Source organism: Dicentrarchus labrax, unplaced genomic scaffold, assembly GCF_905237075.1.
Source record: "Dicentrarchus labrax unplaced genomic scaffold, dlabrax2021, whole genome shotgun sequence".
NCBI classification, from domain to species: Eukaryota; Metazoa; Chordata; class Actinopteri; family Moronidae; genus Dicentrarchus; species Dicentrarchus labrax.
The window spans coordinates 10,701,675-10,721,430 of record NW_026136722.1 but is presented as its reverse complement, the minus strand read 5'-3'; the positions used below and the strand labels follow the sequence as shown (position 1 = coordinate 10,721,430).

The 19,756-nt window shown below is 41.5% G+C and overlaps 3 protein-coding genes across 3 annotated transcripts; 2 read left to right on the top strand and 1 right to left on the bottom strand.

The window, feature by feature from the left end:
- Positions 1-355: 355 nt before the first annotated feature.
- LOC127356503 (medium-chain acyl-CoA ligase ACSF2, mitochondrial-like) lies at positions 356-6,486 on the top strand. The gene is made up of 16 exons (XM_051388274.1): positions 356-579; positions 2,183-2,378; positions 2,754-2,882; positions 3,185-3,238; positions 3,401-3,519; positions 3,668-3,830; positions 3,953-4,048; positions 4,131-4,282; positions 4,370-4,461; positions 4,559-4,635; positions 4,725-4,832; positions 4,914-5,065; positions 5,481-5,622; positions 5,844-5,954; positions 6,058-6,126; positions 6,240-6,486. Exons 1-16 carry the CDS (start codon positions 476-478, stop codon positions 6,288-6,290), a joined length of 1,815 nt encoding a protein of 604 aa, XP_051244234.1. The 5' UTR covers positions 356-475; the 3' UTR covers positions 6,291-6,486.
- Positions 6,487-6,712: 226 nt separating this feature from the next.
- Positions 6,713-15,829, bottom strand: ndel1b (nudE neurodevelopment protein 1-like 1b). The gene is made up of 9 exons (XM_051388275.1): positions 15,672-15,829; positions 13,002-13,098; positions 10,995-11,148; positions 10,016-10,164; positions 9,327-9,463; positions 9,051-9,218; positions 8,874-8,959; positions 8,501-8,646; positions 6,713-8,399 (listed from the first exon to the last, which is right to left on the bottom strand). The coding sequence occupies exons 2-9, from the start codon at positions 13,085-13,087 to the stop codon at positions 8,309-8,311; spliced, it is 1,017 nt and encodes a 338-aa protein (XP_051244235.1). The 5' UTR covers positions 13,088-13,098; positions 15,672-15,829; the 3' UTR covers positions 6,713-8,308.
- Positions 15,830-16,935: 1,106 nt separating this feature from the next.
- LOC127356474 (RING finger protein 222) lies at positions 16,936-19,042 on the top strand. Its single transcript, XM_051388249.1, has one exon. It carries the CDS (start codon positions 17,636-17,638, stop codon positions 18,260-18,262), a length of 627 nt encoding a protein of 208 aa, XP_051244209.1. The 5' UTR covers positions 16,936-17,635; the 3' UTR covers positions 18,263-19,042.
- The last annotated feature ends 714 nt before the right edge of the window (positions 19,043-19,756 follow it).

Below are 19,756 nucleotides of genomic sequence, written 5' to 3'. Positions count from 1 at the left end.
GGCATTATTTTTTGTCTTGTGTGGTTGGAAGTATTTTTGTGTTCATGAAGTGTCAAACATGTTTCATGGGGTCATATTGAGCCACATTTTTCTGTGACACAAGTGTAGTGTGAACTTTTTTAATCTAGCTGGCTTATGTTTGTTAGCAGCTCCTTGTCTCTTGCTTTCTGAGTTTGGACGTTATACATATTTTGTTTTTCACACCACTAAGGCAGGGGAATGAATCTAGGAGTCTAAAAACACACTCTATTCTGAAAGTGTGTGAAACGGCCAAATGGTAAAGAAACTCTTTCCTCCCAGCCAATGAGGTTTAGTGGAAGTTAAAGATTACACATGCAGTGATAAAATCCAGCTAAAGCAAAGAGACGCAGCAGAGAACCCAGTCATTTATTGTCAAGCCCCACTATCCTCTAACCAGATATATATCCACTATTAGATCCAGTTAAACAGACTGACTGTGTGATACTTAAGACCAATGTCAGCACTGATTTCTTCCTCACTGCTAAGGTCCTATGTGTATGGACTCCAACACAGGAAGACTTGGACATTATGCAGCACGAGTTTGCTCCAGTGGTGTCGGTAAGTTTATGCTCTTCATGTTCACGGGTCAAATGGTGTGGAACACAGAGTCAGTCCCACACTTATTGAAGATATATGTGTTCCTTTAAAGTCTGTAATGGTGTAATGCAAAATGGGTTGGCTTTCAGTCAATGATGAAAAATTGGTAATGCCTAACCCAGAGGTTAGGGATGTCTACACAAGCATTGTTTATTAAGCACAGCTGATTTTTGCACTAATCTTCAATCCACACCAGTGTTGGGCTATTATTAATATTATTACTGAAATTTATTAGTAATTATTTACACTACTAGTTACCGAGCAAATACATATTATTGCTAGTAATGAGTTACTGCCCAACACTGATGACACAGTATTACAGCTAAACAGACTCACTGGATCCTTTACTTTGTGGCTGCAGCTGGTCAAATCCAACAACCTTAACTTTTTAGCAGCCTGCAGTTGAATGCCTGGATTACTCATTTTATCTGATGCGATGTTAATATTCACCTCACTGGTAGGTTTTCAAGATATTGACCTTTTCACCTTTTCAGTTTAGGTATCTTACAAAACCAAGGCAATTATTAATTCCTGGCAACTGCAACCTTTGCCTTACTTCCCTGATTTTTAGCATTGCACGTCTATAGCATGCAATACACAGTCTAAACCCATACAGCCTCACATGAGAATATCACCATTCTCAAATTTGGTGATGACACAATCGTCCTAAGTCTCATCAACAAAGATATACATTGATAAGTCTGAAGTGTAAACACATTCAACACGTTCACCTAGACCCGCCACATCACTCAGCTGATCAGGAAGGCACAGCAGAGGCTGTACTTGAGAAGGCTGAAGACATTTAGGTTACCATCAACACTCCTCTGCGATTTCTACTGGTGCACAATTGAGACCATTCTTACTAGCAGCAGCATGAAAGCAGCCCGAAAATGCCTGCAGAGAGTGATCAAGTCAGCCCAGCACATCACAGGAACAGCCCTGACACATAAAGAGATGTACTACAACTAGGAATGTACTAGGATCAACAATTACTATGAATTAAAACCGAACATTGTGTGAGTTATTAATTACCCAACACACTGGAATGTTTGGGGAATATTTTTCTAATACTGAGAAAACAATGAGCTCACAAATACATGCAAAAGAATGAATTCTGATATTCTAGCAGAGAAAAAAACATAAGAATAAGGAATAATAATAATAAAGTCTAGTCATTTTTGGGCCACATGAATTCAAAGGCTAACCATGACTATTCTGTCTGTCAGTAATATGAGCTCAGTGTTTTTCCACAAGATTGTTTGGTTTAAGGGTCACTGAAACAATGGCTCCTCAAAATTTGCTTGCATTTGTCAACTCATGCTTTGATTTTTATCGACCATTAAGACTGAGACTGAGCCTGATTTTCTTGGAATGTTTTTTGTTTTTCATTGCTTTTTCATCAGGCTTATCCAAAGTTCACTGTTTATACAGCCTTGTGTATTCTGTGATAAATAGCAATAGTGAATAATCCGTGGGCATTCTCTTCAAAATCGCCATTAATTAGCATTATAAAGCTCAGATCATAGTCCTTTTTGACATCTGTGCTTTTTCCTGAATCTGCCAGGTCACTCCATGTGGACACTCGTCCTCATATTCCCTCTCTGACCAGCAGCTATGTCCATGGCACCTCCTCCATCCCTCTACTCCCCCTGACTGTGAGCCAGTGCCTGGACTCCACAGTTGAGCGCTGGCCTGACCGTGAAGCTGTGGTCTTCCTGCAAGACGGCATCCGGAAAAACTTTGCGCAGTTTCAGCAAGATGTGCGTTTTCATGAGACTTCATGCGTGTATCAACCCCTATACCTCTTTATGTTGCACAACTGAGCCTCCTATTTCAATGATAAAGACTCAGAGACAGTTGGTCACTGCTAATTGTAACTTGTGTGTACCCTTTATTTCAGTGTTAACTTTAGGTAAATTAAATAGTTGTTTGACCTTTTGACGCCTCATGAAATCACATTTGGTAGTTCCAAGACCTCTTTAAAACCAGTAGTCTGGTTTGATCACCAAGTCTCTCTAAATCACAGAAATAATTTAAGTGTATGCAAAATTAGAAAGCTACATTGTAAAATGCCAGAATTTACTTAACTGGTAATGAAGAATTATCTAACATTTGTGTGACATTCATTGGTACAGGTTGACAAGGTGGCTGCAGGTCTGCTTGCTTTGGGAATGTCTCGGGGTGACCGACTGGGAGTTTGGGGACCCAACACATATGAGTGGATCCTTTTCCAGTTTGCTTCAGCTAAGGCTGGAATTATACTGGTCAGTTTGAGAGTTGTGTAAACCTTTACATTGCGGTTGGACTGACAGTCCTTTTTTGTCCTGTGCTAACAAACACCGTGCTGTCAACTGTCAGTGAGCAGGACTTTGAACCCTTTCAGGGGCCCTGGGAAGCTATTCAGTAATTGTACCATTACACTGTATGCTAACAGGTCATCAGGTATTAATTTCTATATACAGCACGATGTAATATGATATACAGCAATGTAGGACAGAGTATATATGTATGACTGATAAGAGGTTCTATAAATAGACTTGACCTTAAACTGTTCCTATCCTTGCAGGTGTCATTGAACCCAGCCTATCAGGCGAAGGAAGTGCACTTTACTCTAAAGCAGGTACAATGAGTTCTGTTACATGACATTTTCATTACCATAAACTCACTTACTGTGCTACTTAACCAAAGTAAAATACAAAAAGCATGACAACTGACAGCGGACATTTTAGTCTTTGCATTGTAAAAATAATCCTTAATATAATATATGATTTTTCACATGCAGGTCCAGTGTAAAGCTGTGGTCTGCCCTACCCGCTTTAAAACACAACATTTCTGTGACATGCTAAGGGAGATCTGCCCAGAGATCGACACATCACCAGTAGGCATGATCAAAAGCTCCAGGTTTGAAATAGCCAATGTCAGATTTAATACACGTTCTTCCTCTATTCTCATCATGGGAGTAAGAGACCGTAAATGCTTCACAACGGACACAATTTACAATGCATTGTTTGGTGGATGTAATATAAAGATCCGGTCTTCGGTCTGCCAGGTTGCCGGACTTGCGTATGGTGATTGTAACAGATAGCAGACAACCAGGGATGCTCCACGTAGAGGATGTGATACAAGCAGGGGAGAGTCGGCACCACAAAGAGCTCATGGATCTGCAGAACAAGCTGTCCTTCGATGATGCCATCAACATTCAGTTCACATCAGTAACCTTCAGTATTGCACCTTTCACATTGGCACACATGTATCAATTGGACTGTCATTATGATGTAACATAGATCTAAGAACGATTTACATCAAGTCCTGTTGCTGGTTTTATTTGTTTCAGGGGACTACAGGGAGTCCAAAGGGAGCCACTCTTTCCCACCACAATATTGTAAATAATGCCTACTTTGCGGGTCTCCGAGTGGGTTATGGATGGAGAGTAAGTTCACATTTGTCTCTTGATTTGACAAAAAAGGAAACAGTGTGAATCTAAATAATCTTATTTTCCATATTCCTATCAGCCTCAGGTGCGAATATGCGTACCCGTACCCATGTACCACTGCTTTGGCTCTGTGCTGGGAGGGATGAATATGGCGGTGCACGGTGTCACACTGGTCTTTCCTGCCACTGGCTACAACAGCCAAGCCAACCTAGAGGCCATTCAGAATGAAAAGTATGGCACACTGCTCATCACTCTTTCAAATACAACATTATGCACTTTCATTGATTTCTACTATTTTTTATTTTTTTTTTACTCAAGGTGCAACATCGTCTATGGCACACCCACGATGTTCACCGACATGCTTGGTCAACAAAATTTACACAAGTTTGATTTGTCGTCACTTGAAGCTGGTAAGGAATTATTTGAAGACTAAAATATGATATGGAATTTGATGCGATGCTTAGCAAGTATTTGAAGCATCCTCGTCTGCGTGGTGCTGTGTTTTAGGTCTCATGGGAGGTTCTCCGTGCCCTCCTGAGATTGTGAGAAAAATGATAACAGACATGAACATGAAAGAGACCACGGTGAGCGGTTGAATGTCCTATAGCTTTTCAAATAATTCTGTATCAAAAGAGTATAGCTTCTCCAACATGTGTACATTATGTTTTAACAGTTACTTTATGGAACCACTGAGAATAGCCCACTCACATTCTTGGGATTCCCAAAAGACAACGAGGAGCTGAAGCTAAATACTGTTGGATGTATCATGAACCACACTGAGGTATGCATGCTGTAGTTTTTCCACAAACCTTTATCTACATATAACTACAACAACACTCATGCCCGTGAGTCTTTACTATAGGCTAAAGTGGTGGACCCTAATACTGGGGAGATTGTCCCTCTGGGGACCCCAGGAGAGCTGTTGATCAGAGGCAGCTGTGTGATGCACGGATACTGGGACGATCCCGAGAAAACCAGTCAGGCTATCTGCGAAGCCCGCTGGTACCGAACTGGGTAAGACACTACAATCAAAAGAGTGTCGAGACTTTTTTGGACTCGGGTGGCACAAGTGGTACACTGACTTATGCAAGAGTGGCATTAAAAATGTGTCTCAGCTTTCCAGTCATTCACAATTTTTGCAGTTCAAATACTGTTATGGGGACCCCAGTATGCATTAATATTCAAATACACTGGGTGAAAATAACATTCATACCACATGAAAAACTGCAGGGGATAAACATTAAGTGGGCATGTCTGTTAAGGGGAGACTTGTGGGTACACATAGAACCCATTATCTATCTTTTAGCCTTAAAAAGGCCACCCAAGGCCCCCAATCTGGACACACAGCTAACTACAATGTTTGTCTAAAGGAGAAAATACAAAAGTGTGTTTGAAATATTGTATATATGGGAGGTTTTCTTCTACACAGTGACACGGCCAGTCTGAACAGTCTGGGATACTGCCGCATTGAAGGGCGCATGAAGGACATGATCATCCGAGGAGGGGAGAACATCTACCCAGCTGAGATAGAGCAATTTCTCTACACACATCCCAAAGTACAGGAGGTGCAGGTATGACTCAGAACCACTGGAGGGCAGCAAAGATCAGAAACATTGTGTCCAAACAATTAACAGCAAAGAGTCACATTGAGGCCATACTTTTTGCTTCAGTAACAGACGTTATTTTAAATGTAAACAAAATGTGTTTCATGAGAACATAAATCATGTAATACTAATGAGCCGAGGTGTTAAATCTACATTCTAGTTGTTCTGTTTCTCTGTTTGTTTCCCAGGTGGTTGGAGTGAAAGATGAGAGGCTGGGCGAGCAGGTGTGTGCCTGCATCAGACTGAAGGAAGGCCAGACCTCCAGCACAGAGGAGATAAGAGCATTCTGCAAAGGCCAGGTGAGAGCAGGCGATAAATTAAATTGCCAGAAGCTCAACATGCTCAAAATCAGAGCACAGCTGTACAGTTTGGGGACTGACATTTGTTTTTTCCTTCCACTAGATTTCTCACTTCAAGATCCCACACTATGTGTTCTTTGTAGACAGCTACCCTCTGACAGCCTCTGGAAAGGTACGATTCTTCTGCTCTTACACCGACATACCTGAAATATCAAGATGGCAACGATGATTTAGTGCTGATAAATATAATGAGACTGAAATGGCTGCCACTTTCTGTTTTTCTAGATAAAGAAGAACATATTACAAGAGAGAATGGAGAAGAAATTAGGTCTTTAAATGTGTCGACCCTGATGGACTGAGTGCACCTGCTGGGAAAGCAGAGCTGAACTTGGACAACATAACTAGATCGGCTACTGGATTTTCAATACTTCAAATTCATGTTTCATGTTTTACTTGAGATGCATCACACCGTCATTCCACTCCTCACTACTTTGCTATTATGTTTATATAAAAGTTTAGATCATCTCTTTGAGCTTGAAGTTTGATTATTGACTGTGAAAATAGTAATTTAATTAAAAATCTCAACACGAGGTCAATTTACTGGAAATATTACACTTTTTTTGTATTATTGTAATGACACGGGAGGACTACTGAACTCCACTTATGACACAAGATGTGACTGAAAGCTTTGGAAAATGGTGCCGTATCATCAAACATTATCATCTTTTATAACAGTATTTGAGCCAAACTACACAAAATATTTGTCATCTCAATCTTTATTTACTTAAACAATTTTGACAAACAATCTGATATCATAATACAATGGCTTTAACCATTCATTATCTGAACATGCCATACATAATCTGAAATAAATAGGACCTTAATGCCAAATGTCAGTATGTACAAATGTGGTAGGCAAAATTACCATCCTTACAAGCTATATACACCGACTGTAGAACACACTTTAGTAACAGGCTCATCTAGAATGGTGTTGAAAATAACATCTCATATTATCAAATAACAATGAATACTAACTTAAGATGGTGACACAAAGCTCTACAAAAGGGAGAAATATATGGGCAAAATGTATTTAAAACAAAATTCTGGGGTGTAAAATGAATGCATTGCCAATGTCCAACCTGCCAAAAATCCAAAAGTCAAGTCAAATTAACTTTAAGTTCACACAATAACAGATAAAATTAGGAAATGTGCTGCATGACACAAAGGCCACAATGAACCATGAAGTCACATACACCAGCCAAAGTCTCAAAAAAGATCCTTGAGTCACTTTTGTTTTGCTTTGAGCGTCCTTCTGTCTGAGTTTTAAATAGCCTCATCATATTACGAATCCACCATGAGAATGAGGTAAATAAGCCTGTCACAAGATAAAAGAAAAAAAAAAATCTATACGTTAAACATTTAAAAAAAAGGCAAAACTGTTCCCTCGAAATGTCAATGGATGTCCACAGAGAAAAAAAAACACTCGACTTCAGCAAAACCTGTGAGGAGGAGCAATTTAAGTTTAAGTGCAGGTTTAACCCAGAGGACAGAACCAGCTGATATTTCCAAGCTTTAACGTGGAGACTACTTCCAAATGGATTACAGCAAGTAGCCAGCGGCAAGAGGAACGACTGCACTATGGCTACATGGCTTTGAACGATCAACATTCACTTCAGTCATGAATATGGGGTCCCCACAACACCTCTCCAACCCCACATCACATATGCACACATGCAAGAAAATAGCAAATAAGAAACATTGCATTTTAAAGCATACTGTGAGATAAATTAGTTAGTATGAACATATCCCTTTTTAAATATAATACATTCTAAATTGAAAATAGTAATTGTGCAATTTAAGTGAAAACACAGGAGGAAAAGGAAGAAGCTGTGGTCTGTTAAGGACCTTTTGTCAGGGATAGTAGATTTGTAAGATGAACAGAAACTAAGAATATAACGGTGCCACTTCAGAGTTGACATCTAGAGAGCAACGCATTTGCAGCGACATTCATACGAGCACAGTACAGTAGAGCTTTAGGCACATGCCAGTGTGTGGTAGGAACGTATGCACACGACTGTGCACCTACTCACAGATGCATTTAGAGCTCCGAACAATGTATAGTAAAGCCTCCTCTTCCACACGTCACGTTCAAAAATGCACAATCCCGAACACACGCATCACTCTTCCTTTCAAACACTCTCTCTTTCTCAAACACACACACACACACACACACACACACACACACACACACATACACACTTAGCACACAATGTAATGGTCTTTCAAGTGTCCTCTCTGTTTTTTTGTTGGGTGGATAGGAGATTCAGTGGAGGTTTATGTGGTATGGGGACGCCTCACACACTCAGAGGCAGCATGCCTGGTGGAGACACGGCTCTGGATGTTGCAATGGCGGTCAAGGAGCTGGGGTCCAATCCATTAACAGTCCTGCAGTTGTCACATCGACATGCACAGCATTAGCGAACACAGAACAAATTAAATGAACAGTAAGACAACAAGCGAGGGGAGGAACTTGCTTAATAACTCACGTTTTGTCGAAGTAAGTGGTATGAAGGGAGTGAGAGAACTTGGTAGCGTTGCTGTTGATGAGTGTGCCGTTGTCTTTGGAGTAATTTTTTCTTGCTGCCTGGTCTTTGGCAAAGTTCCTACAGGCGGCGAGTTTTGACTCCAGAGCCTAGACACAAAACAAGGAAATACAAGCCTTTAGCCTCATCATAAAAAAATAACTTTCTGTTTGTCCTGTGGCTGAGGACACATTGTTCCTCAGTGTTCTGCCACCTATTCAGAATTTAAAAGCACCCTTTTTTTACTTTGTCAGCCCTATAATGCGTAGAGAACAGACTTTCCATGCCAAAAAAAGTAATGTAAATATGTATTAAATACAAAGGGAACAATACCTACCCCAACTTTCCTCAGGAGATCACCGACAATATTAAGAGCTGAGATTCTAGCAGAGGGAGTGAGGGACGAGTTGCCATTGGTCAATCCTGCACGGGGACACAAGCCAATATTAGAACACAAATCAGAGAATTTTCCATTTTGCATGTGCAATAAAGAGTGAGATTAATTAATCGTCACCTTTTGGGCTGATGAAGGGGTGCTCTATGCTCTTTCCAACAGGTGTGGCTGGGAGGGATAAAGACGCCTGCACTGCAGAATCCATTTTGTCGATATCTAAGGTGGGTGAGCTGGGTGCTGACATCCTGTCTGTAGTCCGCTCCCGTACTGCCAGCTCTTGTCTCAGGTCTGCAGAAGAGATTCAGATTCATGAAATACTCCTCAGCTAACCCTTACACGGGTGACATATTAGCAGCAAAAGAGCAGAAAGGATTCTTCGGTGTTTGGTCTTTTTACCTCGTGCTTCATCTTTCAGCCGCTGCACGGATACTAGAAGAGACTCCTTCTCATCCAGCTCACTTTCCAGGAAGGCATTTCTCTCTATGGCCTGGTTTAAACGGCCTTCAAAATCCTCAAGAGACACTATCGTCGCCCTGCAAATAGAGGTTGAGGGGCACAGCTGTTAAAACCTTTTATGAACATTACAGTAGGTCCAATTATAACAAAATCTAAATACTGTAAGCATTCATCATCTCCTCAGCACCCCCTAAAACAATCAAACATATCCCCCAAACAGTGATTGTCCAATCATTGCTTAACAACCGTAACTAGGCACCATTTTCATTGGTGGAACGGAAAGCTTGACTAGGCATAAAAACAGTAACTAAGGACGGTGGAGCTTAGTGAACCATCAATCGCTGGAGTCATATTATAAACATAGATTCACAACCACTTTTTACATGCCTATGCTCTGTGGACCATGAATTTATGTCAACTCTCATTTTAGTTTATGTTACAGACATACAGGGGATATTAAAAACTACTATTAAAAAATCCTTTTGCGGTATCTTGTTTACTTATCTCCAAATTGTGATAACCTACCAACAAGTAAATGAGCAAGTACAGTTTTCAGATAAAAGAATGTTATAATATGTATGTGTAATAATGAGACATACATTGACCAAAATGTACTGTGTCAGTCTGACCTTTTGGCTCTCTCCAGGTCATCGTTGGCCTGCTCGAGCTCTCGGACGTATTTGTGGAGCTGCTCCTTGATGCTGCGTGTCTGGCCCAGGTCATCCTCTAGCATAGAAATCTGTTTATAACTCTGGGCGTACTGATGCTCTAGCTTCTCCTGATAGAGATGGATAGAGTAAAGAAGAGAAAGGAGTTCAGGAGTGATTTTGTGTAGAGAATAAAGAACGTCAATCATTATTCGAATCAAAAAAAAAAAAAAAGAATTCCTTCTTTCATGTATTTCTTCTAAAGCGTGAAAGTGCAATTTTATATTCTATATACTAGTCATTAACAACAGCACCCCTACTACAACACGATGAATCATGAGACAGTTAATAGGTGTTCTTCCACATAATTTCACTTTCAGAGAGCTTCTTTGTTCCCTGGGGAGGCCCCATGGCTCATTTGCCCTGGGGTGCTTTACAGTACAGCTAATGGCACGGCCGCATGCCTGTATTGTGGCCCCTTATGGACAAAGACAGGAAAGCATGATTCATGATCTCTCTGGTTCACTGACTCGGTTCGTTTTTTAGCATTAGCTGCTGCTCACATGTTGAGCCATGTGAAAAATCACAATACTTTTCTGCTCTCTAGTGGCTATTGTAGTTTTCTGAATATATACCCTGTGATTTGTTCAACTACGGACATGATCACCAAGACTTCCATTCATGCCTGCAGTGATTAAGAACCTGACTTGTCCTTGCAGTTTTCTATTTTCTTCCTCTTTATCCTGACATCCACTTAAGTAGAGCTGGAGGATTACCTAAAAGCATGCCCTATTAAGACCTCACATACAAATAAGACACTGGACCTTGTCCTTGGGATCCAACAGGGATCGCAAAACCTCTTAAGTAACAGCAAATTAGTTTATAGGTGTCCTAACATAGACCATAAAAGCAAGCCGAATCCCAAAATAAGCTACACGGGCAAGTTGCCAGGCCCAGTTACCTTGAGGTTGGCCATCTCGTTCTTCAGTCTCTCGTTTTCACTTTGGAGGTCTCGAAGCCGGTGTTCGGCCTGGCCAAGCTGGGCCTCCAACTCAGCTTCCAGCTCCCGGCTCCCTTCCTGGAACTCCTGCAACTCCTCCTGGGCATCATGGCAACTAGATGGTAATCACACACACACACACACACACACACACACACACACACACACACACACACACACACACACACACACACACACACACACACACACACACACACACACACACACACACAGCCAGTGAGGAAAAACATAAACAATCATTGTCAATAACCAGATACCCTGGTCACTGTCCACCATTCAATTCTGCAGAGCTGACTGGCTGACTGAGCCCGGGCTCGAGCTCTAGAAAACTGTCTGGCTTTTGTGTGGCAAGATGAGCCCGGATCAGGCATGTTCTAGTAGCGTTATCTCCAATGGCCGGAGAAATAAACCTGCATGAAAAGCCAAGTCAGATATTTGTAGATTTTTAACCTTCACTCCTGCCTCTGCCAAATAGGAAACAGCTCAGCATTGTCGAGTTAAGCACTCTAAATATACAGCTCTAAAGAGACAGCTGAACTGTGACAGTAGGTGGTTCAGAAGTAGCTCAGAAAAACAGGCCTGCTGTCGTACGTCCTCAGCTGTGGGAGAGGTTAAAGGTCAGAGGTGCAGAGAAAATGAGAGGGCACCGAAACAGGATGAGGACATGGGCTTAGAAACAGGATGGTGTACACAGTGGTCCTGGGTTGACCCCATGTAGAGGATCTAAAAACACAAACAATAACTCATAATGTAGTAAACAAGGTGGAATGGGAAGGTAAAATATATTTGGTTGTTGTTTAAATAGACCCACATTTTTTCGCCTGTCCCACTGTTCTGAGATCAGGTGACTCGTGCTGGGATAATGGCCTCACAGTGGCTCCACAGAGCACTGGAATCCATGAATCAGTTGTTGTGCCAGGGTCGTTCCACACATACCAACACCACAGTGGCTGCTTCATCAGCAGGCTATAACTTCCCTGTTTAACAGGCAGGCTTGCCCCCTCACACTTTTCATAGTTTAGAATGACCGACAGTGCCGTGTATGTGCAACACAGGGCAGCATAAACTGTATGATGTCCAAATAACCAAATGGAAAAAGTCAAGTTTAAAAATATCGCTTCGGAGAGATAACCTTTCAATAGGTAACTAATAAACACTGCATGCTGCCACTGTGAGAGGTTTACTGGGAAAGTGATCCCTAGAAATGCACAAAAACAGACGAGCCACAGTGAATTGTATACTTGGTGTTATTTTTTCCATGGGTTGAAGTTTTTCCCTTATGTACCCACAGCAGGAATTTCTTAGAAAACCACGAGGAGTTTAACCCTCACTGCGCAGTTTTAGGCTTCCTCTGAGAGCATGATGGGCCCCAACTCCGCAAATATAAAAGACAACAATTTATATTTACACGCTCACAAAAAAAAAAAAACCACTGCTGTCTGTCCCAACACACGCTGTGGTCACTGTTTAAGTCGAAGATGTAGTCACTTCCTCCTGAGCAAACCACAGCTGTTTGTGGGCAATGATTTCAAAAAGCTTGTCTGGCCAAATGCCTTATATGGCTAAACACAGGACTTGTGTGCCGATACTTTAAAGCTCGCATTCAGCAAATTAGCATCTTCCTATTACGAAAGAGTGAGCTGCCGTTCAGAGTTTTGAGTGTTTATTTCACATGGGGAATTGCTGCCATCTGATATTTGGTATCAGTAAAATAGAAATAAAAAAGTAAAATATGAAACACTGTTACAAAACCGAATTTGCAAGAATGAGCTTATAGGCAAACAATAATACTGTACAAAAAGCTGAGGACACAACAGAACATCTATCCTGTAGTCGTATGTACACAGTGGGTTGTGCCTGATCATCACAAGATGTTCAATACAGCTAAAGAGGTTATATACAGGTCACTGTGAACTTGTCATACCAGAAATAAATCACATTGCCTACCTTTTCTTATATTTGAGGGCTTGGGACTTCCAGTAATCAACTTCCTCATCCTTTGACGAAAATTTGGGAATCATCTCTTTGTCCATGTCAGGGCAACCTGAGGATAAAAAGAGACACATTTATTAGCCCCACAGTCAACCAGGTGACTCAAGCATGGTGCAGCACTTTCGCTATTTGCATCCTCAGGCGTGTAGAATCAGATGCAGTGAATTCCCCCTTCTTATCTCAGAGCCAAAACAACTCAAGATTAAACATTTCCCTCATTCCTCAGTGGAGAAGATAACAGCAGATCTCTCTGTATTGGAAAGCCACACACAGAGTCAGATCGGCCTGGTCATATCACCCAGCCGTTCTGAGGTCATGTCCTCCTTAGTTACTCATGAATCACTGACTACAGCGCCCAGTCTTTTAGAAGCTGGGTTTTGATAAACTGACTGAGTACCAACATGGCCAACAAGCCTTTATGTGACCGGGAATAGCCTGCAAAAGTGTGCCTCTTCCTCATTACATTTCTAACCTGTCAGCTCAACTCACGTGATGTCAGCGTAACTGATTCATTAACAGCAAATCCACGATAATTAAGTGTAGCTAATGCCAAATAGATCAAAGCTGTCTGTTGTACTTCAGTTCAGAAGTCTTGACCAAGTGTTGAATGAATTTCTAGCTTCCGCCCTGTTTGCAGAAATAACACTTTACTCGATGGTTGTTCCTCTTTTCTGGTGAGCTCATAAACTCTGCCTCACTCTGTGATCTATGTGGACTAACAAGGCAGGTTTCAGGAAATTATTAAACACATCTGGAAATAGCTGCTGTGTCTGTGTGTGTTCTGTGTGGGGGTGAAATACAGCTGCTGCCACCACAACTCCCATTACTGTAGCTCCAGGAATATTCATAATGCAAACAGAGATTATATCAGACAACCGGTGGATGTAGTACAGGAAACAACACCCTGAACTGGACTGAAGGTCAAGAAACAACAGTTTAAGGCTTGAAGGTTTGATTATTGTTTAAACTGCCTGTGCAATAAGTGGTTATGTAAATAAGAACATCTTGTGGTATATCTTATTGTAGCCATTATTATTATTACATTTTGACCATTATTGCCTGGCTTGGGTTTAGACAAGGAGTGGGATGTGTTGTTTTCTTTGCCAAGAAGACGGTGGTCTAGACTCAGAGGCCAGACCGCCTGCTCTTCCCTTTAAACATTCCTCTGAGATGGCGTCATCAACATTTTACTCGCTACAGGCCCCTCACGTGTCAGTACACTACATTGGAAATCACGAAGGAAACTGGAGACCAAAATACCGTAAGGGTGGAGAAAGGGAAATGTTCCAAGGCTGCCACTGACATAACATGTTAGTTGTATGACGTGACCTGGGAGGCTCCTACAAATCTGCCCGGGGAACAACCCAAAATATTTCTTCTGATTGTATTCCCAGGTAATCTAACAAACTTATCAGATCTCCATTAGTTACAATACTTTATGCCCAGTGCTTCCTATTGATCCCCGGGCCTCACCAAAGGCATGAGCGACAGGAAACTGTTACCATGGTGATCAAAGATCAAAGGCCTAATTGGGATAATCACCCCCTGAAAAAAAGGCAAGGCTATTTATCAACCCACTAATGAATGACTGGAAACTTAAATCAAACAGGGCAATAGAGAGATCCCCCTACGTGTATCACGTAACAGATCAAGTACTGAGACTCTGCCAGAACAAATGACAGTTCCTGTTATCTCTCATTTCAGCATCCTTTGGAGCGGTGTCAGCTTGACCCTGTGGATCTATTTGTCTGTTGTAACAATACCTGGACAGGCAGCAGGGCCCACAGCCTGCGAGGGTGGTGGTGGTGACATCTGGAAACTACAGACAGGGGAAGGTAGTGAAGAGAGTTTCCTTTCCCACATTCTTGTCTCTACATCCTCTTTTGTTGGAGATGACGAGGCGCTTACTAAGAGTTGGGAGTGCGGACACTGATGTAGTCATGTTTTTATAGTTAGGCCCACGAGAGGACTGTTACACAAAAACCTCTTTGTAGGATAAAGGTTTGCTCTAATGTGAATAATAATCAGACCTACAGCTTTACAGGGTGTGGTGGTAGTGTTGCCCTCACCTGGGCCCATATGTTGGCCCCTTGTGTTGCTGCATGAAAATCCCAGAGGTTCAAAATAACCACTGTTTGTCAAAGTGGTCATGAAAACCAACAAAATAAGGTGTTGCTTTAAAAAATGACAATTGACATGCATCACAAATAGCTGTCATTCCCTGCAAACGTGCATATTTTACAAACAAAACACATATTGGAGCACTAAAAATAAACAGACAGACATTTATGAGGCCAGATTTAGTGTGTGTGTGTGTGTGTGTGTGTGTGTGTGTGTGTGTGTGTGTGTGTGTTATGTGTGGTCTGATACTGCGTGGTTTGACAGACACCTCAGAAGCTCAGGTTCATGCCAAACAGCAACGCTTTATGTTGCCAAACGAAAAAGGAAAATACCACACAAAAACCGAAATGCCATTTGAAGCAAATCAAAGGAAAAAAACCCTCTCGACATTTAAACCCGAGCTCGAGCTGTCATCACACAGACGCCGCGGCTGAACACGACAGCTCGACACACAACCGGGTAAAACACATCAAAACGGGATAAATTCACGGTTAAACTCGGTACCTGCTCATGTCAAATCGGTGTCCAACAGTCCTCTGTTTCAGCAGCTCGTCTTCCAGCCGGTGTTACATCCAACACACACACACACACACCTCTCCCCTGCCCTGGCCTCGGATGATACTGAAGTGACTGAGCTGTGTTTAGGAAATTGCCAACGCGTCTCCCGGAACCGACGTAAATCGTGACAGGGACGTACGTGCTGACGTAGTTTACGTTTACGTCAGAACTGGGCAGGGCTGCTGTAGAAATAGATGAACTAGAATAAGCCGCACCTCCCTTGTTTTTTTTGTTTTTTTGGGATGTAGACTTGTAGCCGCGCAGTGGTCACTGCAGTGAACCACGAGGTGGCATATTATTGCCAGAGAATAAACCATCACACAGGGAGAGGAAACACCAAGAGCAAATAGCATAATATTACTTAATAGTAGGTAATTGTTATATTGACCTATATTAGATTAATTTATTTCTCCTCGTTTATTTCCTTTTTTCTTTCTTTTTTTAAAAACCATTGTAAGCTGTGACTTAATTGCTATTGTTCTACACCACGGCCCTTTTTGTCTCACAGTTCAATTATTACTATTATTGTATGGGTCTACATCATTAATTTGATTAATTGAAATTCTATTAAAAACTGTTACTTTGGGGTATCTTTAAAAAAATGCACATAAAAAGCAAAGGAAATAAGTTCAACCAACTTTATTAAGACAGTATACAAATTTCATCAAACTTGATTAAACTGAGTAAAATGTCAGCGAATTGCTGTGAAAATTACTTTGCATCAACTGTAAGGAGTAAATGTAAACATTGTTTAAACTTAATATTGTCAACCAAATCAAAGATAAACAATCATCATCACCCTGCAATGTGTTTTATATCATTTAAAAAAAAAAACCTAACCTCCTTGAAATGTCAGTAGGCTATAGCCATTTAGTTTGAAAATACATAAAACCTTAAAAACCTTCAAAGCTCTAACACATCTTAAGGAACATACTTAACTGGGCTTTAGCTTTACACAGCACTTACACATGTAGTCCCACTGAGGTCCCAAAAAAGACAATAATCACAGTTTCCAAAATGGAAGGTGTCAAGCTGAGGAGAATTTCGGATGCACTGGCAACATGGTCAAGACCAGTCAACACCGAGATTTCCTCTATGGTGATGCTCATTCAGAGTTTCCCATGCTCTGCTACGCTGACCCACTGCTCCTCCTTGGAGTTTGGTCCACACAGTGTAACATACACTCAGGGCAGGACAGCATCTCCCAAAGTCTGTGAAAGATTTGTGGGTTACTTGCATACAGACCCCATCCTATATGATGAATAAGAGCATTCCTATTGTGTTAAAACGTTTGTTGACACCATTGAAAGTTAAAACAATATTCTCACTACTTGTGCAAAAATAATAGGCCAAAATAAAAAATAAAATAATTTACAAAAGCACTTAACTCTGGATCTTTTCCAAAAATTGAAATTTTCACAGTTTTCCAAAAATGCTCCTTTTATTTGGGTGTGGAAAATATGACATTTCACAAGAGCTTATTTACCCAATTCCCATACTCAATAATAAAGGGACAATTGCTTTATTTGCACATCTAAATACTTTGTATAAAAACACGAGTTAAAGGGCTTAGTCATCATTACATTACCTACAGCTTTAACAAATATCACCAGCTCGTCAGTTGGTATAGTGTTGCTAATATTCATAGAATATCAGTGAGCATTGTTACGGAGTCACTGTCAGTGAACCAGCTTGGCCACTTGATGATGCCTTCAGGGGACCCAATCAGTCAAGTCACAGCAGCCACAGGTGGCAGGCCCTGTTTTACAAGGCGCAGCTCTCGCCTCCACCCACAGCCAAAAGTAAAGAAAGTCATGCGCTGAGAGGAATCCACACTACATTTACCAAGGAATCTACTTTCAGCCTAAATATCCTCCCCACTCTCTTGCTGCTGTGGAATATTGCCTTCCATGGCATTTCACAAGGAAGAGAGCCAGGAGGACTCACAGGAGTGTCCAGTGTGCTATGAGTGTCTGTCGGGCACAGAGAGGACCCTGAGCTGCGGGCATGTGTTCTGCCACGACTGTCTGGTCAAAACGCTGGTCAGCATCAACAGCGATGGGAACATCAGAGACACTATTGTTTGCCCCATCTGCCGACATCTTACATTTATCAAGAAACAAAAGGAAGCGCTGGTGTCCCTCGCAGCGGACAAGAATCCAGATGAAGGGCAGACACTAGAGGTGCCCCTTCCTCTGCCACCGGGACAGCTCCAGAGCGCCGGACGCCCCTCCAGGGACACTTTACCGAGGGGAGTTAATTGGATTGCTCACTGCTTTAGGGGAATCTCTGAACGAGTCCGTCGACAGAGGTTGATCAGCCCCGGCCACAATGCGTCTCAGATCTTTATCATAAGCGCTCAAGGGCGACCCATGGCTGAAGAAGACGCGCTCAGCGTTGTGATGACTGTGGTTCAACCCCAGCGCAGGCGAAGGCGCAGGATTTGCACAACTGCACGATGCCTGATCGTTTTGCTGTCAGCATTTACTATACTCGCACTGGTGGCTGCAACTTTACCATGGATTTTGTTGGCATAGCCCCGTGATATGGATGTGTGGATTATGAAGTGCCAATGAGGAATGATGAACTGACATTTATAGAAAACATCTGGTCCAGTATTATTATATTATATTTACCAGTTATGCAATGGTGTGTGTGAGGCAGTTTTTCTTTTTCTGATCAAAGTGTGCATTTTAGTGAATCATCAACCCACTGAAAATGTACAATTTAGTCAATTTATTAATGTGTAGGCCTACTTAATGGTTTTAAAATGTGATTAGGTATTTTCCTGATATTAAGGAAAATTTAGGAATTTTATTGGCATGTCCATGTCCTTTATGTGCATTACCAAGCAACAGTCTAAAGTTAAGTAAAGGTTGAGAAAGCCTTGACAGCAAAGTCCTTTGTGTTGCATTCCTATCTGTGACATGTTCTACCTGTTTATGAGAAGCAAACATGCAGGAAAAGCTTCAACTAAGCACATTCAAAAGTTTGTAAATTCAAGAGAGGACATTTTGAGATTATAATTAATAATAATCAACAATTAGAAAAATATTTGTTAAGGAAAAAAAGCATTTAAATAAAAACCATTTATCTGACTTAATCCCATTGTTGTTAAAGCAGCTCAGTTCATTGTTGAGTTACCCTGTTGTTGGATACACTGTTTCCAAGCAACTTTAGGACTGAAAACTGTAGCAGAGCTACAACATCTATCCCAACTTCAGGATTATTTTAGTCAGGTTACATTTTGGCAGCCAGACATGAGCTTTGTAAAGTGAAGAAGGCAAGTGTCATAATAAAGACCATGTTAAAATATGCATCATGTTGACCTTCTCTCCTCCTTACATCACAAGGAAAGGTCAGACATTTAAAAAGGTTCTCATGCAATTTCCATGTTAAACTTTTCACACATGCTGATCAAGTGGATTTTTTTTTAATATGCACAGAGTTGGAGGGAGTTAGCGGTTGTATTAGACCCTCAGTAACATCCTTTACAACATGTGACTGGCTCATTAGCCAGTAGTGTGTACAAAGACGGTGTAAACAGAGCCACCTTTAAAGTTTTAAGTAAGAAATAATTGATGCGCCCATGGCAGTCGGAAGGAGATAGACTATCAGGAAGGGATGAGCTGTGCCTGCCTGGGTGCTGTAAGGAGATACACTGCTGGACTGCAGCATTATATTACCACCGACTCTTTAAGAATCAAGATTGAGAAAGTGCAGATAGACCAGCACAATGTAACCATGGGGTGGTGATTCAAAACAAATGGAAAACTAGTTCATGAGCTTTGTCAGTATCACCACCATCCTGACAAACGTGTACACTCCTAGTTTCCTCCTGCGGTAAGCCTTCAGCCATCCTGCTGGGCCAGTCCTACAGGTTGCACACATGGGGAGGCTTCTGCGTACCTGGTTCCTCAGAGTGTGGGAGGACGATGTTGATGATTTATTTTATCTGATAAATCGTACTTTTTAGATCACATGTCTTTTGGTGGTTTGCTCGTCAACCTTGTAAATTTGTAAATGCACAA

Coding starts and splice junctions, on each gene's coding strand:
- LOC127356503 (XM_051388274.1), top strand. CDS start 476: ATGTCAGCACTGATTTCTTCCTCACTGCTAAGGTCCTATGTGTATGGA. Junction 2,379..2,753: donor TTGCGCAGTTTCAGCAAGAT/GTGCGTTTTCAT, acceptor TCATTGGTACAG/GTTGACAAGGTGGCTGCAGG. Junction 4,636..4,724: donor TGAACATGAAAGAGACCACG/GTGAGCGGTTGA, acceptor ATGTTTTAACAG/TTACTTTATGGAACCACTGA.
- ndel1b (XM_051388275.1), bottom strand. CDS start 13,087: ATGGACAAAGAGATGATTCCCAAATTTTCGTCAAAGGATGAGGAAGTT. Junction 9,464..10,015: donor GACCTGGAGAGAGCCAAAAG/GTCAGACTGACA, acceptor CTCTATTTGCAG/GGCGACGATAGTGTCTCTTG. Junction 8,647..8,873: donor ATCTCCTGAGGAAAGTTGGG/GTAGGTATTGTT, acceptor TTTTGTGTCTAG/GCTCTGGAGTCAAAACTCGC.
- LOC127356474 (XM_051388249.1), top strand. CDS start 17,636: ATGGCATTTCACAAGGAAGAGAGCCAGGAGGACTCACAGGAGTGTCCA.